We start from the raw sequence: 20,416 nt of genomic DNA on the forward strand, positions 1-20,416 counted from the left end.
AAGAGAAATTGCCACTTTCTTGCTCCTGCACATTTCCCTTAATCGTAAATTCTCCCGATTCCTCCAGGGTGGAGAAAACGGGAATGAATGAGCAGGAGACTGAAAGTCGCAGTGCTTGTTCCAGAGCATCACTCCCAGCTAAGTGTTGGGTGTGCTTAAGGAATAAATTTGTGTTTGGTTTCTCTTGATGTTCGCATATTGACCTCTCTGGTGTCTAAACACAGAACCTGCTGAATTTGAGTGTTGCCGTAAATTAAAGTCCCAACTTAGAACAGAGGGCTGAAATTACCATGTTGTTGTTGTTGTTTGTTTGTTTTTCTTACCAAAAGGTTTTGTTTCCTAAACTTTATTTGAATGGCTTCTTGACATGTTTGTGACTGTGCTCAATTTCCATTATTTTTGGGTGTGATGCCTATCACTGGCAATAAACGGTCTGGAGAAAGAGCCATGTGTTGGCTCTACAGTGACACATTTGTGCTGAACTGTGTATATGCGCAACAGTCTGATCTCTGACCTACTATTAGGTTTGGCAGACATTGCTGCCTCCTGTCTAAGCTCACATCCTTGATCTCTAGCAAATCGTGTAGGGACAAAGAGCCCATAGAAACATATGGGTTAACTCTAGGAATAAAGCCATTCATGCAGTTTAAAATAGTTCCTGTCCTTTCACCTTCACCTTGTCTAGCAAAAGCAGTATATCAGTAGCAAAACTTTGCCACCAGTGTCTTTGGTGTTGCTAAACACTGCTCGACAAGTGATCTAATATCTAATACAGGATCATAGGTACTGTACACATGGAAGAAAATAAAACCTATTTGATTTGCATCTGATTTTAAACGCTAAAAATAATAAAGTTTTCGATTTCAATTACACAATTGAACCAACAGCTGTTTGCCGCGATCTGCTTGGTTGCACAAACGGATTAAAAATATCCTTTGTGTTCGTGTAGCTTGGTGCTACACTTCTCTGAACAGGATGTCACTGATAAAGAGCTCGTTAATATTTATGATAGTCCCAGTGTAATTTTATTAATGCGATGCTGTAGCGTGTATTTTCAGTTTTTGGCCTCTTGTTAGGGGAGAGAGATTTTTACAGAATGCCAGAATTGAGCTCAGTGGTGCTCCAACTCCAGCTTGCTGTTGCTGAGTAGTGGTAGCTGTGGGACACGAGCATCAGCGTTTGGAATAACTAATGTAATGGAAAACAGCAAGTTAAAAGTGTCAAATATCTCACATCAAAAATCCTGCCAGCGGGGTTGGGGCCGGGAGGTTTTCATAACCAATTCCTGTAACCTACAGTCCTCTGTGTCAGGCTCTAGTACGGCTAGTTCTCATCTGCCCCGGACCTTTAGAGCGCAAAGCTTCGGTCTGCTCTGACTTACAGTTCTTCTAAAAGAAGAGTCTAGTGGAGGCATAATTTAAGATGACTGGTCAATACTAGTTTGTTGACTTGTCTCCAAATTAGAAGATGTTTAGTTATGGCAGTTTATGTTGCTTTATTAAGTTCTCTGAAAAACTCCGGCTAAACAGGGGGACATAAATGACAATTCTTGTCTCACATCTGACCTACTGTAAATTTGTAAATGCAGTCCCCGTGTGTGGTCAGAGCTAATTTCTGTTCACTTCCTTTAATTTGGAAGTCTCCCTGATCTTATTCATTGCTATGACAGCTTGGATTGCAACTAAATCAGATCCAATATAGTGGCTTATTTTAGGCGATGCTGTCATCCTTTATAAATAAAATTGCTGTGCTAATATTTTACACAGTGACATTTGCAAGTGTATTCGTGTGGGAAATGATTTTATGAAAGTCTTGCTATTTATTAAAACAAGAAGCGTAGTGAAAAGTGAGACATTTTATTGTTTATGAAAGAATTTAATTCCTCTCTGATGGCTGGTAGCTCATGTCACAACTTGTCCATCCTAAAGTCAACTAGATATCCACTCCAGGTAGTTTTGTCTTGTGTGTTTGCGCGTGTGTGTGTGTGTGTGTGTGTGTGTGTGTGTGTGTGTATGTGTGTTGAAGTGCTACTGATGTATTTCTACACTGGATAAGAAAAGTGTAAAGAATTGTATTGTTACAGGGCTAGATATAACAATGCCATGACTATATTAAATATAAATACACTGTTAAATAACAAAGAATGGCAGAGTGATGACATTGTGAACATTTGGCCTGAGTAGAATCACAACCTTTTTAAATTAACTTTCACAAATAAAGCCAAAGATATTTACATACTAAAGCCGTCTCAGCCATATGCACATTGAACAAGCACATTGTTGCACAGGTTCTTGTTCAGTCGGTGGGTTTGTGGGTTTGGTGCTGGGGGTCGGTTGTTGCCCCAGAAGTCCAGGAAATCCAGTAGAAACGGTAGACAGTAGGTGAACTATTTATTTCCTCTCACTGTTTGGCAGGTCTTCTCAGCACTACTTTAGATTGCATTAATTTTCATGCTACCACGATTAAACATCGCAGTTTATTCAATGCCCCATCCTATGGGGAACACTTTCAATAAGTCGCCATTAGCTGCTCAGAAGAAATCTCATCACTGTAGTAAATAATAATTTCCCTTTATAACATACTTAATCTCAAGAAGAGTGAGTAAAATAGGACACAGTCATACTAAAAGGCCTCAGGGAACTTCATAGACTGTCCACACTGATAGATGGAGAGTAGTTACTTGGGGAAGGCGGTGGTATCAGTCTTCATGTTAACTAGCCACAGAGTGGACTGTTGGCCATAAACATGTCGCTACCTCTTCCTCAGATGTGGCAGAGATTCCTGCTTCTGCCTTTACGGGATTTATTTATTTATGGGTAGAGAACGATAAGGATGGAGACTGAGATGCATCTGAAAGAACCACAGTTCATTGTCCTAGTCAATTGGCCGCATCATGAGGCGGACTGATTTTAGGGAGTAGAAACCGCCCCCGTAGTCTGCCCAGAAGATTCCATCCTGAAACTTGCTGCGGTAAACTCCCCCGCTGTACCACACCCCATTCAGATTGGTCTGTCCGCAGGCATTGTACCACCAGCCGCCCTTGTGGAAGTGGGCGCAGTTACCTAATGAAGAGAAGAACCCAGGCTCAGAAAATAAGATCAGAGTAATGCATGAATTATTTCAAACTAATGTAACCAATATGTCCCCCTACCAGAGAAGGAGTCCTTGTCACGATCAAGCGTAGTGAACTGTTTGCCGTTGTGACTGCTAAAGGAGTCACCAGCATTGCCCTGGTAGGTGCCTAGCCTCAGCCGGTAGCCCTCCTTCTCAGACTCCAGATGAAAGCTGCTGTACTCGGCATACACCTTCTTTCCTGTCCAGTCTTCCAGCTCTATCATCAGCTTGTAATCACCCTGTTTCGTAAGATTGTAGATGTTTTCCAGGCCGAGCCAGTGTTCGCCATCTATGTTACCGAAGCCTTTCTGCAGGGGACAGGCACCACATTATGACAGTACGACAGTTTCACTTGTGATTTCAATGTCACTACTTTTGTACGTGTAGCACTAATTTACGTAAGCTGGATACTGCGGTTTAGCTAAATGGTGAATGAATAGATCTTTTGCTTCTGTGGTCAGTGAAGGCAAATCGTTTCCAAAGAACACAAACATTAAAATGGAGTGAGGTTATTATGAATTCTTGCCAGGGAGCTGTGTTTATATGAGTTTTCTCCTTGCAATCAAGTGAATTGAAATCAAATCTGTTTCCCATTGAAATGATAATGTGTTAAGGTTGTGATCTGCGGTTTCTCACTCTACAAATTTGTTGAACAGCAAAGCCAGCGATGATTTGGCAGTGTTTTAGATGGAGAGTTGAATGCAGCAAGTGGAGAACTGCACAAGTGTTTTCTGTCTCTAATCCAATCACCATGACCGTATTAATACATGAATCCAAATTTTATGACTCAAGGAGAACTCCTGCAATTTGCCTTCATCACATACAGAGAAAACGGAGGTCAGGCATTTTGATAGAAATGACACAGGAAAAAAGGTCATCTTATCTCATAAGGCTGAGACATGGGAAGTAGAGAAACAGGGGTCATTTCCAGTGGGGTTGAGAGGGGAGCTGCGTTTCCCTCTCAGCCCTTGGGGCTCTCTTATTGCATACATTTGTCCCTGGATTCAGTTCTTGGCTGCAGTTTCAGTGTGAGGAAATCCACCACTAAGCTATTTACACTGTTTGAACAAGTGCTTGCTTAGTGACCTTAAAATGAACCTCAGAGACTGGGCTGCTAAGGAAAGGGGTGGGCTGCACAAACTTACTAATTTTGTTGGCATTGCTCTCTTGAAGGTGGGACTTGTGAAAAGAGTGATACGGAGTCTCTTTATCTGTCACTTTATTTTTGGGCCATTGGCATAAGCAACTAGCCAATCATAGGTTCAGTATAGATTTTATGATCATCTGCAGGGTAAGCTACATATTCTTGGCTAGTGGCCCTAAACCTACTGTTATTGTACATTTGTGTCCTTGAAATGCCAAATTCTTATCACATGTCCTGTTAGACCTGCTGTTACTTCATTAATCTCCTTTTCCGTAAACTTACCTTGTAGTTCTCCCAGTTGCGGAAGAAGTTAACAGAGCCATCTTTCCTCCTTTGCATAACTGTCCATCCTCCATTGTCGAGGCCATGCTCGCACCAGGCTTGGATCAGTCGGTCACTGCCGTTTGCCTTAAGAAGGTACATACCACTGGTGGTGTAGCCTGCCTTTCGCACCTGGTAGCAGTCATTGAAGGGACCTGGTGTTGTAAATGATGTAGAAGAGGAAGATAAATGAGCGGTTCTTATTTGAACATTAATATTGATGAACACTCATTTGTGATATTTTAATCTGCATATAAATTATATTGTTAATATTGAGAAACCCAAGTGGTGATTTTAATAGGTGATAATTTTGAGGACAAGGGTACGCATGATACTAAGATGAGCCGTAACTTGCACTAAAAAGCCATGTATTACCATATCTTTGACTAACTTACAGAATCTTCATTTTTCTTTATTTAATTATTAAACAACACATATTATCTGACTTGCACACAGTTGGAAACTTCTGAATAATAAGACTTGACTATGTCCTGATTTAAATGTCACTCTTTGTAGTTAACATACAGAAGTCATTATAAACTAGATTAAAAGGGAAGACAAAGCTGGGAATTAATATCTTTGCTCAGACCACCCAAACATCCCACAGTCTGAAGTTACATAAGCTTTCATCTGCACACCAAAGCTGTTATTTAATATTCACCTAGATTCCACCTTCAGTCAAAGCTATGAGGTGGCGCTGCACCAGAGCTGAGCTGAAGCAGCTGAATCTAAACCGGCCACATTTCTTCTTTCTCTCTGTGAATATTTATTAAACCAGTATCAACACAAGCTGGGTCTGTCTGTCTAGTCTAGAGGCCTGTGGTAGACTCTCTGAAAGCACATAGGTACCCAGTATAATACATAGTAGTTGGTTCATCTAGACCAAACTGTGGTGAAGCGGTGCGTATTTATACTTGTATGGAACCTACATGGAAGAGGGGCTGCTAGGACCTGTGGTGGCTTTCTGTTTTACACTTTTCCCTCCTTGTTTCAGATCTATCCTGTCTGCTGCAAAAACTCATCCATAAAAACTCCATAGAAAAAAACAAAATTAAATCTTCCTATTATAACTTTTTATCTCGATCATGAAGGAGCACCACTAATCGAGTGAAAACAGCAGCTGATGGATAAGGTCAGTAAGGATATGGTCAGAATGCTGTTTGTAGTATGTATGTCAGTTCAAATACACTTTAATCGGCTGATAACTAATCAGACAGTTACAGCTTGGTAAGGCAGATGAGGAACTCCACATAGCTAGAGGTAGTTAAAAGGATACGTGGTCTTCTTGTCATTTACAAGTTCAGTCTCTGCAATTTTACCTCCCACGGGCACTTCCTCACCTCGTGCCGTCTTCTACCTTTGTGTTTCTTTGGAGATTTTTTTTCTGCGTGGAGGCTTTTAAAATATGCTCCTCTGCTCTTTGAGCTTAAAAGAAGCATGTCATTATTTGAATGTCAGTGGAGGTGGCGACAGGTCTGTGATTTAAGAAGAACAGTGTTTCACTGATTGATGTGGGCTTTCATGAGAAACCAGACACTTGTGATTAACGCACATTTAAAATGACTGTATAGGCATTAACTCTTGTATAGACTTAAATTTTTTCTTCTTTTTTTCCCCCTTTTTTGCAATGACAGGACAGTGACTGTAAGCTGATGCCTTTTAAACAAAGCAAAAATATCATAATGCTAAGGTCTAACTATGCCGCCCGAATGATCATAAACAGAAAAACTGACTTAATTATTTCCAAAATAGTGTACATCTGAATTTTATGTCATTATTTAACTCTGCCATATGTAAAGCCCAGAATAGGTGATGCTTTGCCATATCATAGATGCAGTTTTATGGCATTGGTGCATGTTTTCTCAAATATTTCCTGATATAAAAATGTGGTGTTTTTTGTTTTTTTTGTTTGTTTGTTTTGGGGTTTTTTTCTCATTCTGATACCTTTTTTTTAAAGGTGAATTTTGGGTGCTTTCATATAGTTTGCCCAGCCGAGGATGTTCAGGCTCTATATATATATATATATATATATATATATATATATATATATATATATACACACACACACACCTACCTTATAATTCGCCATAGACATGCATACCAAATGACTGAAAGTAAAGGGTAATTTACAAATAAGATGTGAAATGTATTGGTTTAAACTTGATGATATGATGATGACGATAATGTAGTTAAACTGTGACCCTGTCAAAAATACATTTATTTTGGCCCTTAAATTTGTCTGGTTCTGACCCATCATTTTTTCAGACAGGCTTTGTTTTGCTTTCCCCTTTGTCTGTTTCACCGTTTAAGGGCTTGTATAACCCCTTTCAACATTCTTCCCCATACTTTAATCGCCAGTCAAAATACAAGGGCCCGGACCAAGTTTTAGGAGCCGTTTCCAAGTAGCAGTCTACCTTGCAAATTAGTTTCACATTGGCGATTATCTTTCTCAGATGTCAGGATGGTCAACTTTTTTTTTGGAAGAAAAGAACAAAGGAGCATTGTCTATTTAGAGGATTTTATCTGATTAGTTATTTTAGTGCAGGGTTCTCAGACTTGTTGGGCAAATCCAGTAGATGGGTACTTTAACTATACCCTGCCCCTTTACTTATCCAATTGAAGATATATCTTTTCCCATTTTACCAAGTCTTCTTAATGCTGTTAAAAGAGGCCTAATCCCCATCCCACTAATTTAGTGCATATGCTCTGTATCATGCTGCCAATACAAGCAGCCAAGTGGGATCATAGGAATGTATGATTTCACTGCCTCTGTAGCATGCCAAGCATGAGCCAACTGTGCCTCAACAGTACCAACTGTTGCGAGAAATTAGGTTTTGAATTGCGATCCCTAGCTAATTATACTTTAGTAGTTGTGTGTACAATTAGCACAGTTTCTGACAGTTACTTAAGACATCTTACTTTTGCTCAGCGTCAGCCTACTAAAAGTCATTAGATTCCTGACTGTTTTACAGTCCTCAGTTATTCCTCAGTCTTTGCCTGCTATTTTAAATTTGTACTTGCCATCAGAGGTAAGCGTTCCTTGCGGTGGTGGAGGGTCAATCCCAAAAGGGCTTATTGTAGGTGGGTTGATGCGTGGTCCACGGGAGAACTCCCTGTTGTTATTGTCCCTCTGTATCTCATTGGTGAAACGGTTGTTGACTGGTATATTCTGCGGTACCACCTGCACCAGAGGGGGAACTGCAGGCAGCTCACTGCGTCCCAGCGTCCTCATACACTGCTCCTCCAGTACAGATATGAGAATGGACTGGTTGTTGACCACTCCGGCCATTGTGGCAAAACGGGCCTCTAGCTCCCTATACCTTGAAGCCAGTCGCATCATCTCTGAGGTCACATTGAGGACACGGTTCTCCAGCTGGGCGAGCTCCAAGGAGTTGTCTCTCTTCCTGATGATCTCATGTAGCAGCTGCATATATAGTTGGGTCACCCTGGAGTTCATGTTCCTGCTCTCTTTCCGCAGCAGCTTCATCTCATTCACCAAGTTACCATCCACATCTACCACCAGCTGCAGCGTCTCAATCTCACGGCGCTGTTTGTTGAGCACATCCCGCACATCTGCAATCTCCATACGGGTCACTCTTTCCTTGTCTGGCTCTGGGCCTGTGGTGCTGGCACAGATTGGACCTGATGACAGATATGATTTAAGAGATTAATAAGAAGCTGTTTTGATGTAATGGGAAGCAAAAGAGAGACTAGTTCAACCATATTGTACTAAGGGTACTTTTCGAAAAATAGCATATTTTCTACCTGTGATTCTCTGCTCAGGTACAAGGAAGGTATAAGAGCATTTTTTGGCATCAGGATCCAGAGGAGCTCTTTTACTCCTGTGGAGAGAAGGCTCTTTGGTCCTCCGGGCTTCCCTGGAGCTCCTGCAGTAACTTTCCTGCCAGAGGGAGAGGCAGAGCAAGGCGCACAGACGCCACATCAGCCCTTGCATTGCTGCTGGCTGACTGAATGGATAGATGGGCAGCTGCTGGTACTCCCTCCAGGCCTCCCTGAAAGAACACACGACCTTAGGAGTTAAGGAAACAGCTTTTTCTTTGTGTACAATGAATAAAACACCAGGACTGTTAATTGTTTGCTTTTCCAGAGCAGAGGGATATAGTATTTTGATGAAATGGTATTTGAAGCTTTTTTTTTTTCTTTCTTAAAAAAAGATATCAGCAGACAATCTAATTGTTTAGGAAAGTATCCAGTTGAGAATGTGTCACGTACTGCTCCCACAGACTGTTATTTGTGTGGAAATAGTCAAAGAGAGAACACATTTTCTGTCCAGCCAACTGGCTTACGTCTGCTTTCTGTCTTAGTTAGTTCCCCTGCTGACAGACACCCCATTATTCAGAGGTTCTCTTGGTTTCCCCCTATTAAGGAGCTATGATATCTAACTGTTGCTGATTTATCTTTATCTTCATCCTGCCCTTGAATTTAGTTTATCTTCTTTAGTCTAGGACAGAGACTTGGCAAACTCCCATCCTCCCGGCTTCTATAAGATCCTACTTAAAGATGTTTTTTTTTTTTTTTTGTTTGTTTTGTTTTGTTTTGTTATTTTCCCCCAACTGTAGGAATCAGGAACCCTTTTTAGAAATTATGGTACTTCTCAGCAAGTTGACCACAGGAATCAACTTCCAGTTTCTGGATTGTACTGTAGATACTGGAAGCAGCAGAAAATGGATGGCAACTTCATTTATTTTTAAGTTGGGACTTGCAAAGCACAGTCTCTTCTTAGCTTCTTTTCCCCCACAACAGATACACTTTTATTGATATGACACAAAATGGCAACCTAATGTGTTACAGTTACCTGATTCTTGCTGATCGATGCTTACATGGCAGACCCACATCAAGCTAAATGTATCAACAAGCTTTTTAACAATAATGTGCCATGCTGGAGATGTCATCTGCTACAGACATGGGTCGTTTGAGAACAGAGCAGTATAATCTGCTCCATTGTTATCGTATCGTTACCGTATTTGTCTCACCTGTCCTCCAGTGTGATTTTCAAGTGACAGTAATGAGACAGATTTTATCCGTAGCTGAGCATTTTTCAGTTCTTAGCAACAGGAAACGGTGGTTAGCATGCAGCACAGGCTGCTAAAAAGCACCTCACTAAGCTTCTGGCATTTTTTTAGCATAGCGTAAAAACCTTTTGCATACAATTGAGGGAGTACTCCAGCCTTAAGAGGGTGTAAAATGTTGTGGCCATGCACCTCAGTAGGAAATTCAGTGCCACTTGGCTGTATAGTTTTTTTATTTTTATTTTTTTTATTTATTTTTTTAGATATAAAGTCTAGTCCACGTTGTTCCACCATGACATTAAAATATAAATACCTGGCTTCTGACTTGCTACTTCCACAGCTTAGATATAATGTTACTGTCCTTTGTAACTAGGTTGGCTACTTGCACTGGCCTCACCTGAAACACACCAACCACAAATTGACCCTAATGCAGTTTCCTTGACACAGTTAAACATGCCAGCACAGGTGTTGGGTAAGAGGTACTATTTATATTTTATTTAAATTATATTTTCCAAACATGCATGCAGGACAGTCACTAATGGATGTGAGATTAAGTCAGAAATCAATCAAAAATATGTGCAAAGCTGTTTCCCCTTGTGATTTTTTTTTTTTTGTTCTGTTTCTCATCAGCATACAAACACAAAAAGCGCTCTCACAGTCTCATGTACTGCTCAATTTAACACCCGACCTGGTCCTATGCAAGGCCAAGACTTTCTATCCCTCCTAATCCCCTCCATCACTCTTCACAGTCAGTCTTTTCTCTATGCCACATCATTATGGCCTACCCTCCACCCTGAAACTCAGGCGCTGTGTGTCTCCCATATGACGCCATTGTGGTTCTTCAGGAATTCTGGCAATTATGTCACTTGGAACAATGTTGAAAGGGGGCAGAATTACAGTTAGTACTCTAGATCTGCAGGGTGTATGTGTGCGTGTGTACCTTTTTAATGGTATGTTTAAGTTTGTGTGTCTGTCTGTATGATTGAATACTCTGTGTGCATGACTACTCAGAGATGTTATTCATTTTCATGGTTGTATGTTTTTCCAGCAGCTTGTGTGTCTGACAGCGTAACCAGGTACTGTATCCTTGCTGACCTTGGTGAGAGCTGCTAATGTCTTTACCAGCAGCATCAGCACTATCAGTCTTCAAGTGTCTTCTCTTCTAAACTGTGGCTGACTTTTTAAACTTATCAGTTCCAGAAAGTCTTCATATTCATAAAGCGTACGAGGCATAAACAGAACTGTAACATCACAGCTCATCTATCAGTTATTGCCTGCCTTAGCACCTACCTACAGTCCCTTTCTTCTATCCCTTTGCTCTCTCAGCTCCTACCTTCATTTTATTTCCTTCTGTGTGGTGGTTCTGAGTATGAGGGGCCTAGTCTCTTTTCATGGAAACGTAGCATATCAAAGACATTCCAGGAGATGCTGAGAGGTCAGTAGTGTGTTGTAAAGGTACAACATTGACAGTGTTTCACCAGAACAAGCAGAGTGCCCTTTTGAGTAAGAAGGAGAAAAAAAACATCTAAATTGGTTCAGGCCTGTAAGGGTTGTTAAAAGAAAAACACAAAGCTCACCTGTGTTTAAAGAACATCTGGTAACGTATCTTTTTATACTTGTGCAGTAGTACACATCTGTCCATATATGCATGAGTTCACACTCCTTGATTTCTCCTCAGGCTCTGCATTGTGTATAAAAGATGGATGCAGCCATCAGGACATTAACATTGTGTTTTTGGAGTCAGGAAGCAAGAATGTGTAGTACCAAGTTAGCTTAAGGTCACAAACTTGATGTGCAAGTTGTAGGCTGCAAGTATTATTTCACTTAGAATGTACTGTCAGGTGGTTGAGAAACAGTAGGAAGTTAAAGATGCAAGAAAGTAATGGTGGTAGAAAATGGGTCATGGCCCCTCTTTGCCTTTCAGGTCAGTCATCGTGAACGTAACCTGAGGCAAATCCTCTCATACATAAACTACTCTCATTCCTTTTTATTCTTAACAGAATTCTCTGGCACTTTCTTTCAATGTGAAAGCCCCATCCTCTCGACTTTCCCCCCCTTTTTTCATTGCTTTTCTTCCTCTTTGCTCCCTCTGTTTAGTGCTCCTTCCACCCTTTTCAGTTACAGTTAACTAAAAGCACATGGGAGAATTAGACTGTAAGTAGTATACCAAATAAGAAACATTTAAACCAATTTTCTACTTTAATATGAATAGGATTTATTTTTTTGTTGGTGCTGCTTTACTAGCAAAAAATTGTGTAGTCCATTTGAAACCAGTGAAGGACTGACAAACGGTCACCTCTGCATGCCTTTTCTTTTTTCCTCCATCTTTTTGGCAGTAGTATGATCTCATGCACCTCTGTCATGCAGGGTATGCACTTCCTTATCTATCTTACAGTATCTCACTCCCCTGTCGGCATGTCTCTTTTTGTATGCCCCTGTCTGTGCTGTGGGTTAATTTATTTTCAATCCACAGTCATTCCACTGTATGAACCATTACACTATTATAAATGCAAATTCTGCACTTCAGCTGTAGTGGCACTATATTTTGTTTTATGTTTTTTAGTCATTTTGTAAATGATAAAAAAAACATAAAGGGGTTCACCGCACTTGCCCATATATGAAAAAAACAAAAACTATACAAAAACAAAATTACGAATTACAAAATGAGAATTGGCGCCATGCTGAATTAACTGCATTTCAAATTGGTCTTGGCGTACTACATTTACATTGACAGCACAATGACAGCCAGTTTCCTCTGGAGAGAAACTGGCTTTCGTCTACCTTTAGATTGTTCGTGTAGAGGCTGATGTTATAATTATATTATCATTGTTGTAAGAGAGGAAATGATCAGAGAAGTCATTAAGTAAGACATCTGTTTACTTTACTCCTGGCAGGGAAAAATTAGCTTGTAATATTCGGATAGACAGCATAATGATTGTTGAGGCTGACTTCACAGAGATGGCCATATGGCAGGCACTCTTATAACCTTGGGTTTCATCGTGCATGATTGCAAAAAACATATATTCATTTGTCACCTAAAGAAAACTATTACAAATATTTATTATAAACTGCCTGCATGGAGATTGTCATACACCTGTAACCAGACACCTACAGGTGTATGACAATCTCCATGCAGGCAGTTTATAATAAATATTTGTAATAGTGTGTACTTTAGAAGGAATGCCAAAAAGACAAGTGATAAATTAAAAGAAAGATCTGAACAACTGCGTGGAGAAACTTAGATGTGAAATTACAAGTGTGCTGTTTGTTAGGCTGTTTACACACAGTCTTGCTCTATATTATGTCCAGAAATTCTGAGAAGAGCCAGTTGATTGTGATTTCATGTGAAGATGGCGGACCTGATCCAGATGTCTGCTCAAGTGGTTACATAAGTAGTTTAACTGTAGTCACAGCCAGTGGAGAAGTACATGTTCCATAAACCAGGAGAAAAGTATAGGCCTAAGTGCTTGAACCTTGCAGTGAGGAGATGTTTGGGTTTACTTGTTTCCTTAGAGCACCAAAGTATGTATGCAAGTATGAGTATAAGATTGATGTAAACCATGCTGTGGCCTTAGAGGCCAACGGGTTACGCAGCGGTATTAAAAGTCTATACAAGGGGATAACTATGAAGGTAATGATGTTTATCCCTCATTTAATGTTTCATAGAGTTGGAGAATTAAATCTGTGGTGCCTTTAAAGCTGTGTTGGTGGCACATGGGAGCTTAATACCTTAATGAGAAACTTTATATTTGTTTTTGCTTCAGTTTGTAACCTCCTGTACATATGTATAATATCAGTCTGCAGCATGTTTGTTTCAGCGCCCACGGTGGGTTTCTAATGTGTCAGTCTCTCACTTGATGGATTGCAGTCCAGCCAGTGGGAGAGAATGACTTGGATAGAATTTATTTATATTTTCAAAGTCAATGTTTTTTCCCAGCCTCCAAAATCCTCTGCTTCCACTCCCTCATCTGGTCCTCAGACTTTCCCACAATAAGCCCAAAATACCTCCAAACACCTCATCACTGGTTACAAAAAGAAGGGAACGTGAAAACAAAATAGGGAAAATAGGGATGAGTGAAGGAAAGAAGTTTATTCTCATTCAAGGAACAACGTGGAAACAGCAACAACAACAGCAGCAGCTTTTTTTCTGTTCATGACATCAGACAGCTGAGTTACATGAGTAACTCAAAGTCAAACTTTTCCTGCGCTTGCTGAAACAATAGGTTACAGAAGTGTACGCAGAACGGCCAACAAAGAAACGATCTAACTTGCTTTTGATGAAGGATAGAATGAAAATGTGAGTAAATAAAAGGCTTTGGGAGGATAACTCGGCATGAGTGGGGATGTAGTAAAAGCGCTGACATTATGAAGCAGTTAATGAGAAGAAAAACAAACCAAAACACCCCCAGCATTCACACAGGAGTGCTAAAAACACAAAACTCGTAAAAGCCTCATCAAAACTGAAGAAACTTTAAATGCCGCTTCTAAAATGGAATACAAATTACATTGCGGTACAGTAAGTAATGGGAATGTTTTATATCAGTTCATGGTGTAAAACTAAAAGGGAAATGAGGGCAGATGCAAAGAATTACAGTAGGATTTTCTTTTTATTAGAAAACCTGAGCCACAAACGGATACTGGAGGTTTTTACTGGAACTTAAGGCAATCACTAAACATAACTTGAATATTAAGTTGATGGTGGCCTGTATTTTTAATAAAACCAACCCTTACTAACAAGTTATTTCAACCTCCTGCTTTTCTAGCTACTAAACTGTCGTCCTTGATGATGCTACCTGAGGCCCTACGGGCCCCCCCCATCTGTTTTCCTTCTTCTGTAGGGGAATCTCTATAAACATGTGGGCTGAGACTGTTGTTGGGGTCAGAGGTCTATTTGTAGATTAGGGTACAGTCCCACCCTTCCTCTACTTTGCCCCCACCCACTCATCCGCCCAAAATCAATTGGTCTTTGTGGAAAGCGGGTTTCCCGTCTTACTCTGCGTTCATAACATGCACTTAAATGCACAGAAACTCAGGGTCATCCTTTTGTCTGTGCTGTGCTTAATGTAATGACTGAGATTTCCAACACTGTCATTATTACATGACACTCTTCCTCTTGCTTCCCCTCCTATAGAATAGACGACACACACACACACATCTTTGGCATTATTCATTTTTGTGCATGAAAAAACCAACTGATGACACCATAAACTTGCATCTTCCTTTGTATAGTGTATTTTTCTCAGTCAGACGTGGCTAATTTGTCTTCTCAATGGGTCACGTGAGAAACTGGGACTGTTCTGTGTGTGCTCCACCGATAGGTTGGTATTAATTTTGTGTCTTTTATGTTTATTGATGTAACCCTCCACAACAATCCCAGTTTCTTGGTGAAAATTAATTTAAAATTAACCTAGCTAGGTTGATAGATTAGCTGTAGCTTCACCTTGGCGTGCTCTTTGGTTGATAACTGATAAATAAATGAATATCTGGATTGCTGCTTCAGGTTTTGTGCAGCAAAAATTACTTTCAGGAAGGTCAGGCGATCCAGGAGAGCAAGGAGGGGGGAAAATATTTTTTAAAAAAAAAAGAATTTATATGAATGTTTGTTTGGCTGGATGGTTTAAAATTTCTGATTTAGTACATTCTTTGGCCACTCGTGCATACTTTTCCTTGGTTTTTATTTCTCTTCTGAGTCACACCTAGCCTTAAACTCAAACCTCAGACTTCACATGCTTTCTATTAGCTAAATCAACAAGGAAGAACACATAAATTTGCACACTGCATTACACGCTTGTTGTCCACTGGCTCTACTTAGTTACATGCCTCCACTTCACCCGTCTATTTACCCTGACCTCCTGGCTGACCTCTTCCTCCCTACGGTGACCAGTCTGTTCAGCTGTGTCCAAGCTCTCATTAATGAGCTTCACAGTTCAAACAAACTTTCCTGTGACTATCCTTGACTTTATCCTCCACTAGTTTTTGTATGTCTTTATAAAGTCTAAAAGTTTGTGTGGCTCATAATGTCGGTTTGAGTTTTAAGAGATATGTAATGTGTCAGAGTTGTTGTTCTGTGGTTGGGTTTAACATGTGCACACAGTAGTGCAGGAGCAGTGTTTTTGGATAAGACTTTATCCAGGATGTTATCTTTGTCCGCTTCTCTAATTGGCTGCGTTTTGCAGATAAAATCAGTTGAGACTAGCATTGACACGGGTTAAAAATGCAAGATACGATTGGATGCATGCCTGCTGCCCAAAAACCGCAGCTGTTTGTTGGTGCTGGCTGGGTGAGTTATGAGTCCCGTGCTGAGTTACAGCATAGTCTATGAAGGGACTGGTGGGGAGGGCTGCAGGTAACTGACTCTGATGGGCCACGCACTGCCTGACTGGCTTGTCATGGGACTTTTGCAAACTTTAAATAGAAAAGACATCAAACAGATGTTCTGCTGTGATTTAAAACTCTTAAGGTGAAGGCTATGAGTATGGTTAGTTTATGCGTGGATTGTAAGTAATGACCCGTTTTTAAAGCCTGTCCTTCGTGCAGTCACGGTTCAGGTAGAGCCGAATGCTGGTGCTTCAGCACGGAATGTTCTGGATATTTCTCAGACAGCTGTTCCTGCCTCCCCTTTATCTTTTTTTATCTTTTTTTTTTTTCTCCCACTTATTTTTCCAGCCTGAATTATTAGAGGTATCGATATTATGATTTATTACTCTAAGCGGAAAAATGAGCATGCTCGTGCAGTGTTTTCTTTCCTTTTCGCCATCGCTCATTTTGCTTTTTACTTCAAACACTGGCTTTTTGAAGGTCTGCGTGTCTCTCACGGACCTTTACAGCATTCACAGATGTGGCTTTGTAGCGAGCAGAATGTTTCCACAGATACCACCAACAGACCAGGACGTAAGCAAAAACATTTGAAGATAATTGTGAGTTGCTGATATGGAAGAGCACCATATTGATGTTATTAGTGTTCAAAGCTTTTGCCATCATGACAAGGTTGGGACTGAAGTGTCTTATGTCCATGGGGTGTATTTGATAGAGGATGTGGTTAAGGTTGGCTTACACTGCATTTTTATCTTTTCCCTTAACACGACCCTGAACGGGGAGCTTATAAACTGTCATAGAATCTGCTCACTTTTAAGCCTTCCAAAAGGGGCTGTGAGGTGAGATGAGATCTCACCACGTCTGAATGTACAGATGGAACTTATTGGCCTAATCCCGATTTCCACCAGGTTAACTCGGCTACATCCCCGTACCCCTGTTAGCAGCCAGGTTCAGACTGTATTAGGAAACCAAAAGCCAAGAAAAAATAAACAGGCCTAGGAGCAGAGCTCAAATCTCTCCATCTGAGCTGATCACTCTCCCTCAAGTGTTTTGCTGGAATGTCCCAGTTTTCTTTTTTTTGTCTTCTCTCTGGCTTTTTCTTTCTCCTCAGGTAAGGTTTAATGTCATTTTCAGAGCAACTTTAAGATCTTGGATGTTTCTCCATTCTCACATCTAGATGAAACAACTCATTGACTGTATATTTTTTAAAATCATTTTACATAACTGATGTAGGGCTGCTCGATTATGGCAAAAATGATAATCACGATTATTTTCACTGAAATTGAGATCGCGATTATTTGACGATATTTATTTAACCCTTTAAGACCTACTATAGAACCAAGTCCGCCAGAGCTCATATTATTTTTTTTACATGTTGTAGTGCCGTTTGTGGGAGCATTTCAATTTGCTATGCAACTGTTATAGCCCATATTTTAATAATATGTATGCATTAAGTCCATAGTAACTACATTAATTGCAAAAAAGTGCAATAAACTACAAAAAAATTGAAAATCGTTTTTGTTTTGTTTACATATATTTCTACTTGGAGAAATTTAAGAGGTTTATCCCTCAAAACTTTAAATACAAAAAAGTTGCAAAAAATAGTTTACAACAACAGGAAATTTATTTTGAGTGTCTTCATAGTTTTATTTTGGAGATACACCAATTTTTATATACTGCAGGAAAAACGAAAAAACAATCCTATGATGCAAATTTGCAAAGAAAACAGCAGGTGCATCATTTCACTGTGGGAAGTGTTACGAACAGCTGATGGATCGGCAAAGCGTGTTTCTGGAATATTATGTTTTTGTTCCTGCAAGCGCTTTTTATGCAATTTTTGCAAAGCTATATGTGGAACGAAACCGTGACCGAGGACAAGCTGATGGCATCAGATGTAAGTACAACTCCTCCGGTTTCATATGCAAAACAAATTATTGCGCTAGCTTACACGGTTCCGGTTCTACAGGGATTTAAAAATAGTTACACAAAACGGAGCGTGCTGCTCTGACCGGCTTTAAAGGGTTAACAATGACTTTAAAAAATAATATAAAATAGTGTGCAACACCACTGAAGTTTTTTTTTACCTCTCTTTTCAACCAGCGGCAGTCACTCTCCTCTCCAAATAACTTCTGCTTAGCTTTCCGGGCTTCCCTCGGGTCCTCTTAATCAGCGGTCTCCAACCTTTTTTGCGCCCGACAATATTTTCACGGACCGGCCTTTAAGGTGTCGCGGATAAATGAGGGAGGGGCTAATAATCGGCTCAGTCATTTTTAATGATCGTTGAAAGCCCAGATCGTAATCGTGATTAAAATTCGATTAATTGAGCAGCCCTAAACTGATGTAAATCATGGCCCTGCACACCAGAAAAAGTTGTACTCTCTGAATTCAGTTGTTTTTGCCCTTCCTTAATACAACTAGGATCATAAATTCATAAATTCTCCAGATTTCTTTGTTGGCCTCATATACATTACATATGTTAAATGTATACACGATACACTTCTCAGTATGCTGTACACAGTATTTCTCAGTCAGACTCCAGGGGATAGCCAAAGAAGCGTTGCTAAATGTTTCTGTCTGCAGATGTAACCTCCAGTCACGAAACTCCTAACCTCTCCAACCTCTCAGCCAGAGCTCTCACAGCTGCCCAGACACACACAAAACACCATCTTGCTGACAGACACACACACTCACTGATTCCAAAATCAAAATTGAAAACAGAATAAAACTCGAGCAGCGTTTACCTTTTTGTTACCAGTAGTGAGATGGATGTTTTCCTGCAGTTATGGTGTCACGTGTATATTATATTCTGTCTTCACCGGGCTGCAGTGCGCAGGACTCATGTCTCTGTCTCTCTCTTTGTCCAAGTCTTCAGAGGTTCTCTCCTCTACTCACTCCTCCTGTTCTGTAGCAATAAATCACAATGCAAGGCTTTAGTCAAGGCCCTACTTCCCGAAGCTCCCTGTGAACTTTCCTGGTGCTCAGACTGGGGTATGGTTCAAAAGCCGGCCACTTCAACAGACTGAGCTCTCACCACTGATGCCTTGAGTTTTTCACAAAGCATGGGGGAGACTAGAAGAGGGAGGGGAAGAAGGAAGAGAAGGGAGGAGAAGGGGGATGAGGGTGTGGGTGTTGAAGATTGCTCTTTTTTTTTTTTTTTTTTTTTCTTTCCTCCCTCCTTTATTTTATTTATTTATTTTTTTTTTAGTCGCCCAGCCTACCTCTGATGTCATAAGTGATAAAGAAAAGAAAAGACTGAAAAAGAAAATGGCAGAGCTGCTGATTAAATGTCCCATCCTTAACAATGACCTGTGTGGTTTTTGTATAAGGGAGCAAAGAGACAAGGCCTGTTTGAATTCAGGTGTTTTGCTGAGTCCAGGACTGCTTTGACCTCTTCATCCTTAATTACAGCTTGAAGTTCCCCTCCTTTTGCTTTTCCCTGTAGCAACGAGAAAAGCTGATTGTAATGCTGCTGGGGTTTCGGAGCTTCTTCCTGTAGAGAACAGCTGGATGTGAGAGTCGGAGACCAAAGCAGGCAGATAGAAATGATTCGTGGCACTACTGGTGCAAAATGGTCACTCCAGGTTTACTCTAAGTTTATTTGGACTTAACTTGCTTTTTGTCACCATTGTGATTTACTTGAATGTGTTATTCATACATGTTTAAGCTGTAATGTTTAAAAGATCTTACTTGACCATTTTGGAAGAATTTTCTCCCTGATTTGTGATTGAATTTCTGCCTTCTTGCCATGACTATTTATTTCTTTCCATCTCGTACAAGTTTTGCTGCAAGTAAACATATACAAAGTGCCTGTGTATGCAAACCACAGCTTCTCTACTCATGCTTCTGTCTGCGTGTTCCAGGCAGTATGGATTTGTGCATGACTAACCGCCGTTATCCCTGACATACTCTCAGACAAGAAGCTATAGCGGTTAAGCCTTTAGGATTTCTCTCTTCCTCCTCTTCTCCCCAACTCACTGCTGAGTTGAAAAGCACTTGTAAACTTTTTCTTCTGTTCTCACCCTTTCCCTCTAATTCTAATCAGCTGTGTGTGTGTGTTATCCCAAAAACAAAGTGTGACCTCCTTTATCTGTTGGATCTCCTCCTGCCGTTGTGTGTTTAGGGTCTCTGTCAGCAGTGCTGTGTGTATTACACCATTTTCCATGGAGGGGAGGGTTGTGGGTGTCATGTAGTCTGCTGTGTGATAAGGTTTCTTACATCTGCACCCAATCTCGACCCTGGCGTGTCCAAAAAAAAAAAACATTCTGCAAGAAAAATGAAAAGAAGAGGGGACTGTAAGGAAATGCGCACCATCAGTTCAACTTGTTAATAACTCTCTTCAGATTGATGGCAAGCTGCTTCTGGGTTTGTCTTTTAATATTTATTTAATGAGAGTAAGAATCTCAGCCAGAAATAGGCACTGAGAGTTTGGTGGGAGAGAGATGGCCATGATTTGGAAAGGCTAAAGAGAAGATCTACTCGGAGCACTTGTTCA

The 20,416-nt window shown here is 40.4% G+C and overlaps 2 protein-coding genes across 3 annotated transcripts in view; one reads left to right on the forward strand and one right to left on the reverse strand.

Annotated features, from left to right (window-relative positions):
* ralgps2 (Ral GEF with PH domain and SH3 binding motif 2) overlaps window positions 1-20,416 on the forward strand; it is a 73,480-nt gene that overhangs the window by 41,259 nt on the left and 11,805 nt on the right. The window lies entirely within an intron of this gene.
* On the reverse strand, window positions 1,841-18,981 carry angptl1a (angiopoietin-like 1a). The gene is made up of 6 exons (XM_085447701.1): window positions 18,666-18,981; window positions 8,345-8,592; window positions 7,601-8,221; window positions 4,541-4,734; window positions 3,152-3,422; window positions 1,841-3,062 (listed from the first exon to the last, which is right to left on the reverse strand). The coding sequence occupies exons 2-6, from the start codon at window positions 8,532-8,534 to the stop codon at window positions 2,875-2,877; spliced, it is 1,464 nt and encodes a 487-aa protein (XP_085303827.1). The 5' UTR covers window positions 8,535-8,592; window positions 18,666-18,981; the 3' UTR covers window positions 1,841-2,874.

This window comes from Copadichromis virginalis, linkage group LG23 (assembly GCF_057382275.1).
Source record: "Copadichromis virginalis isolate Kocher_CV1m ecotype Utaka linkage group LG23, C_Virginalis_male_GT1.1, whole genome shotgun sequence".
Classification (NCBI taxonomy): domain Eukaryota; kingdom Metazoa; phylum Chordata; class Actinopteri; order Cichliformes; family Cichlidae; genus Copadichromis; species Copadichromis virginalis.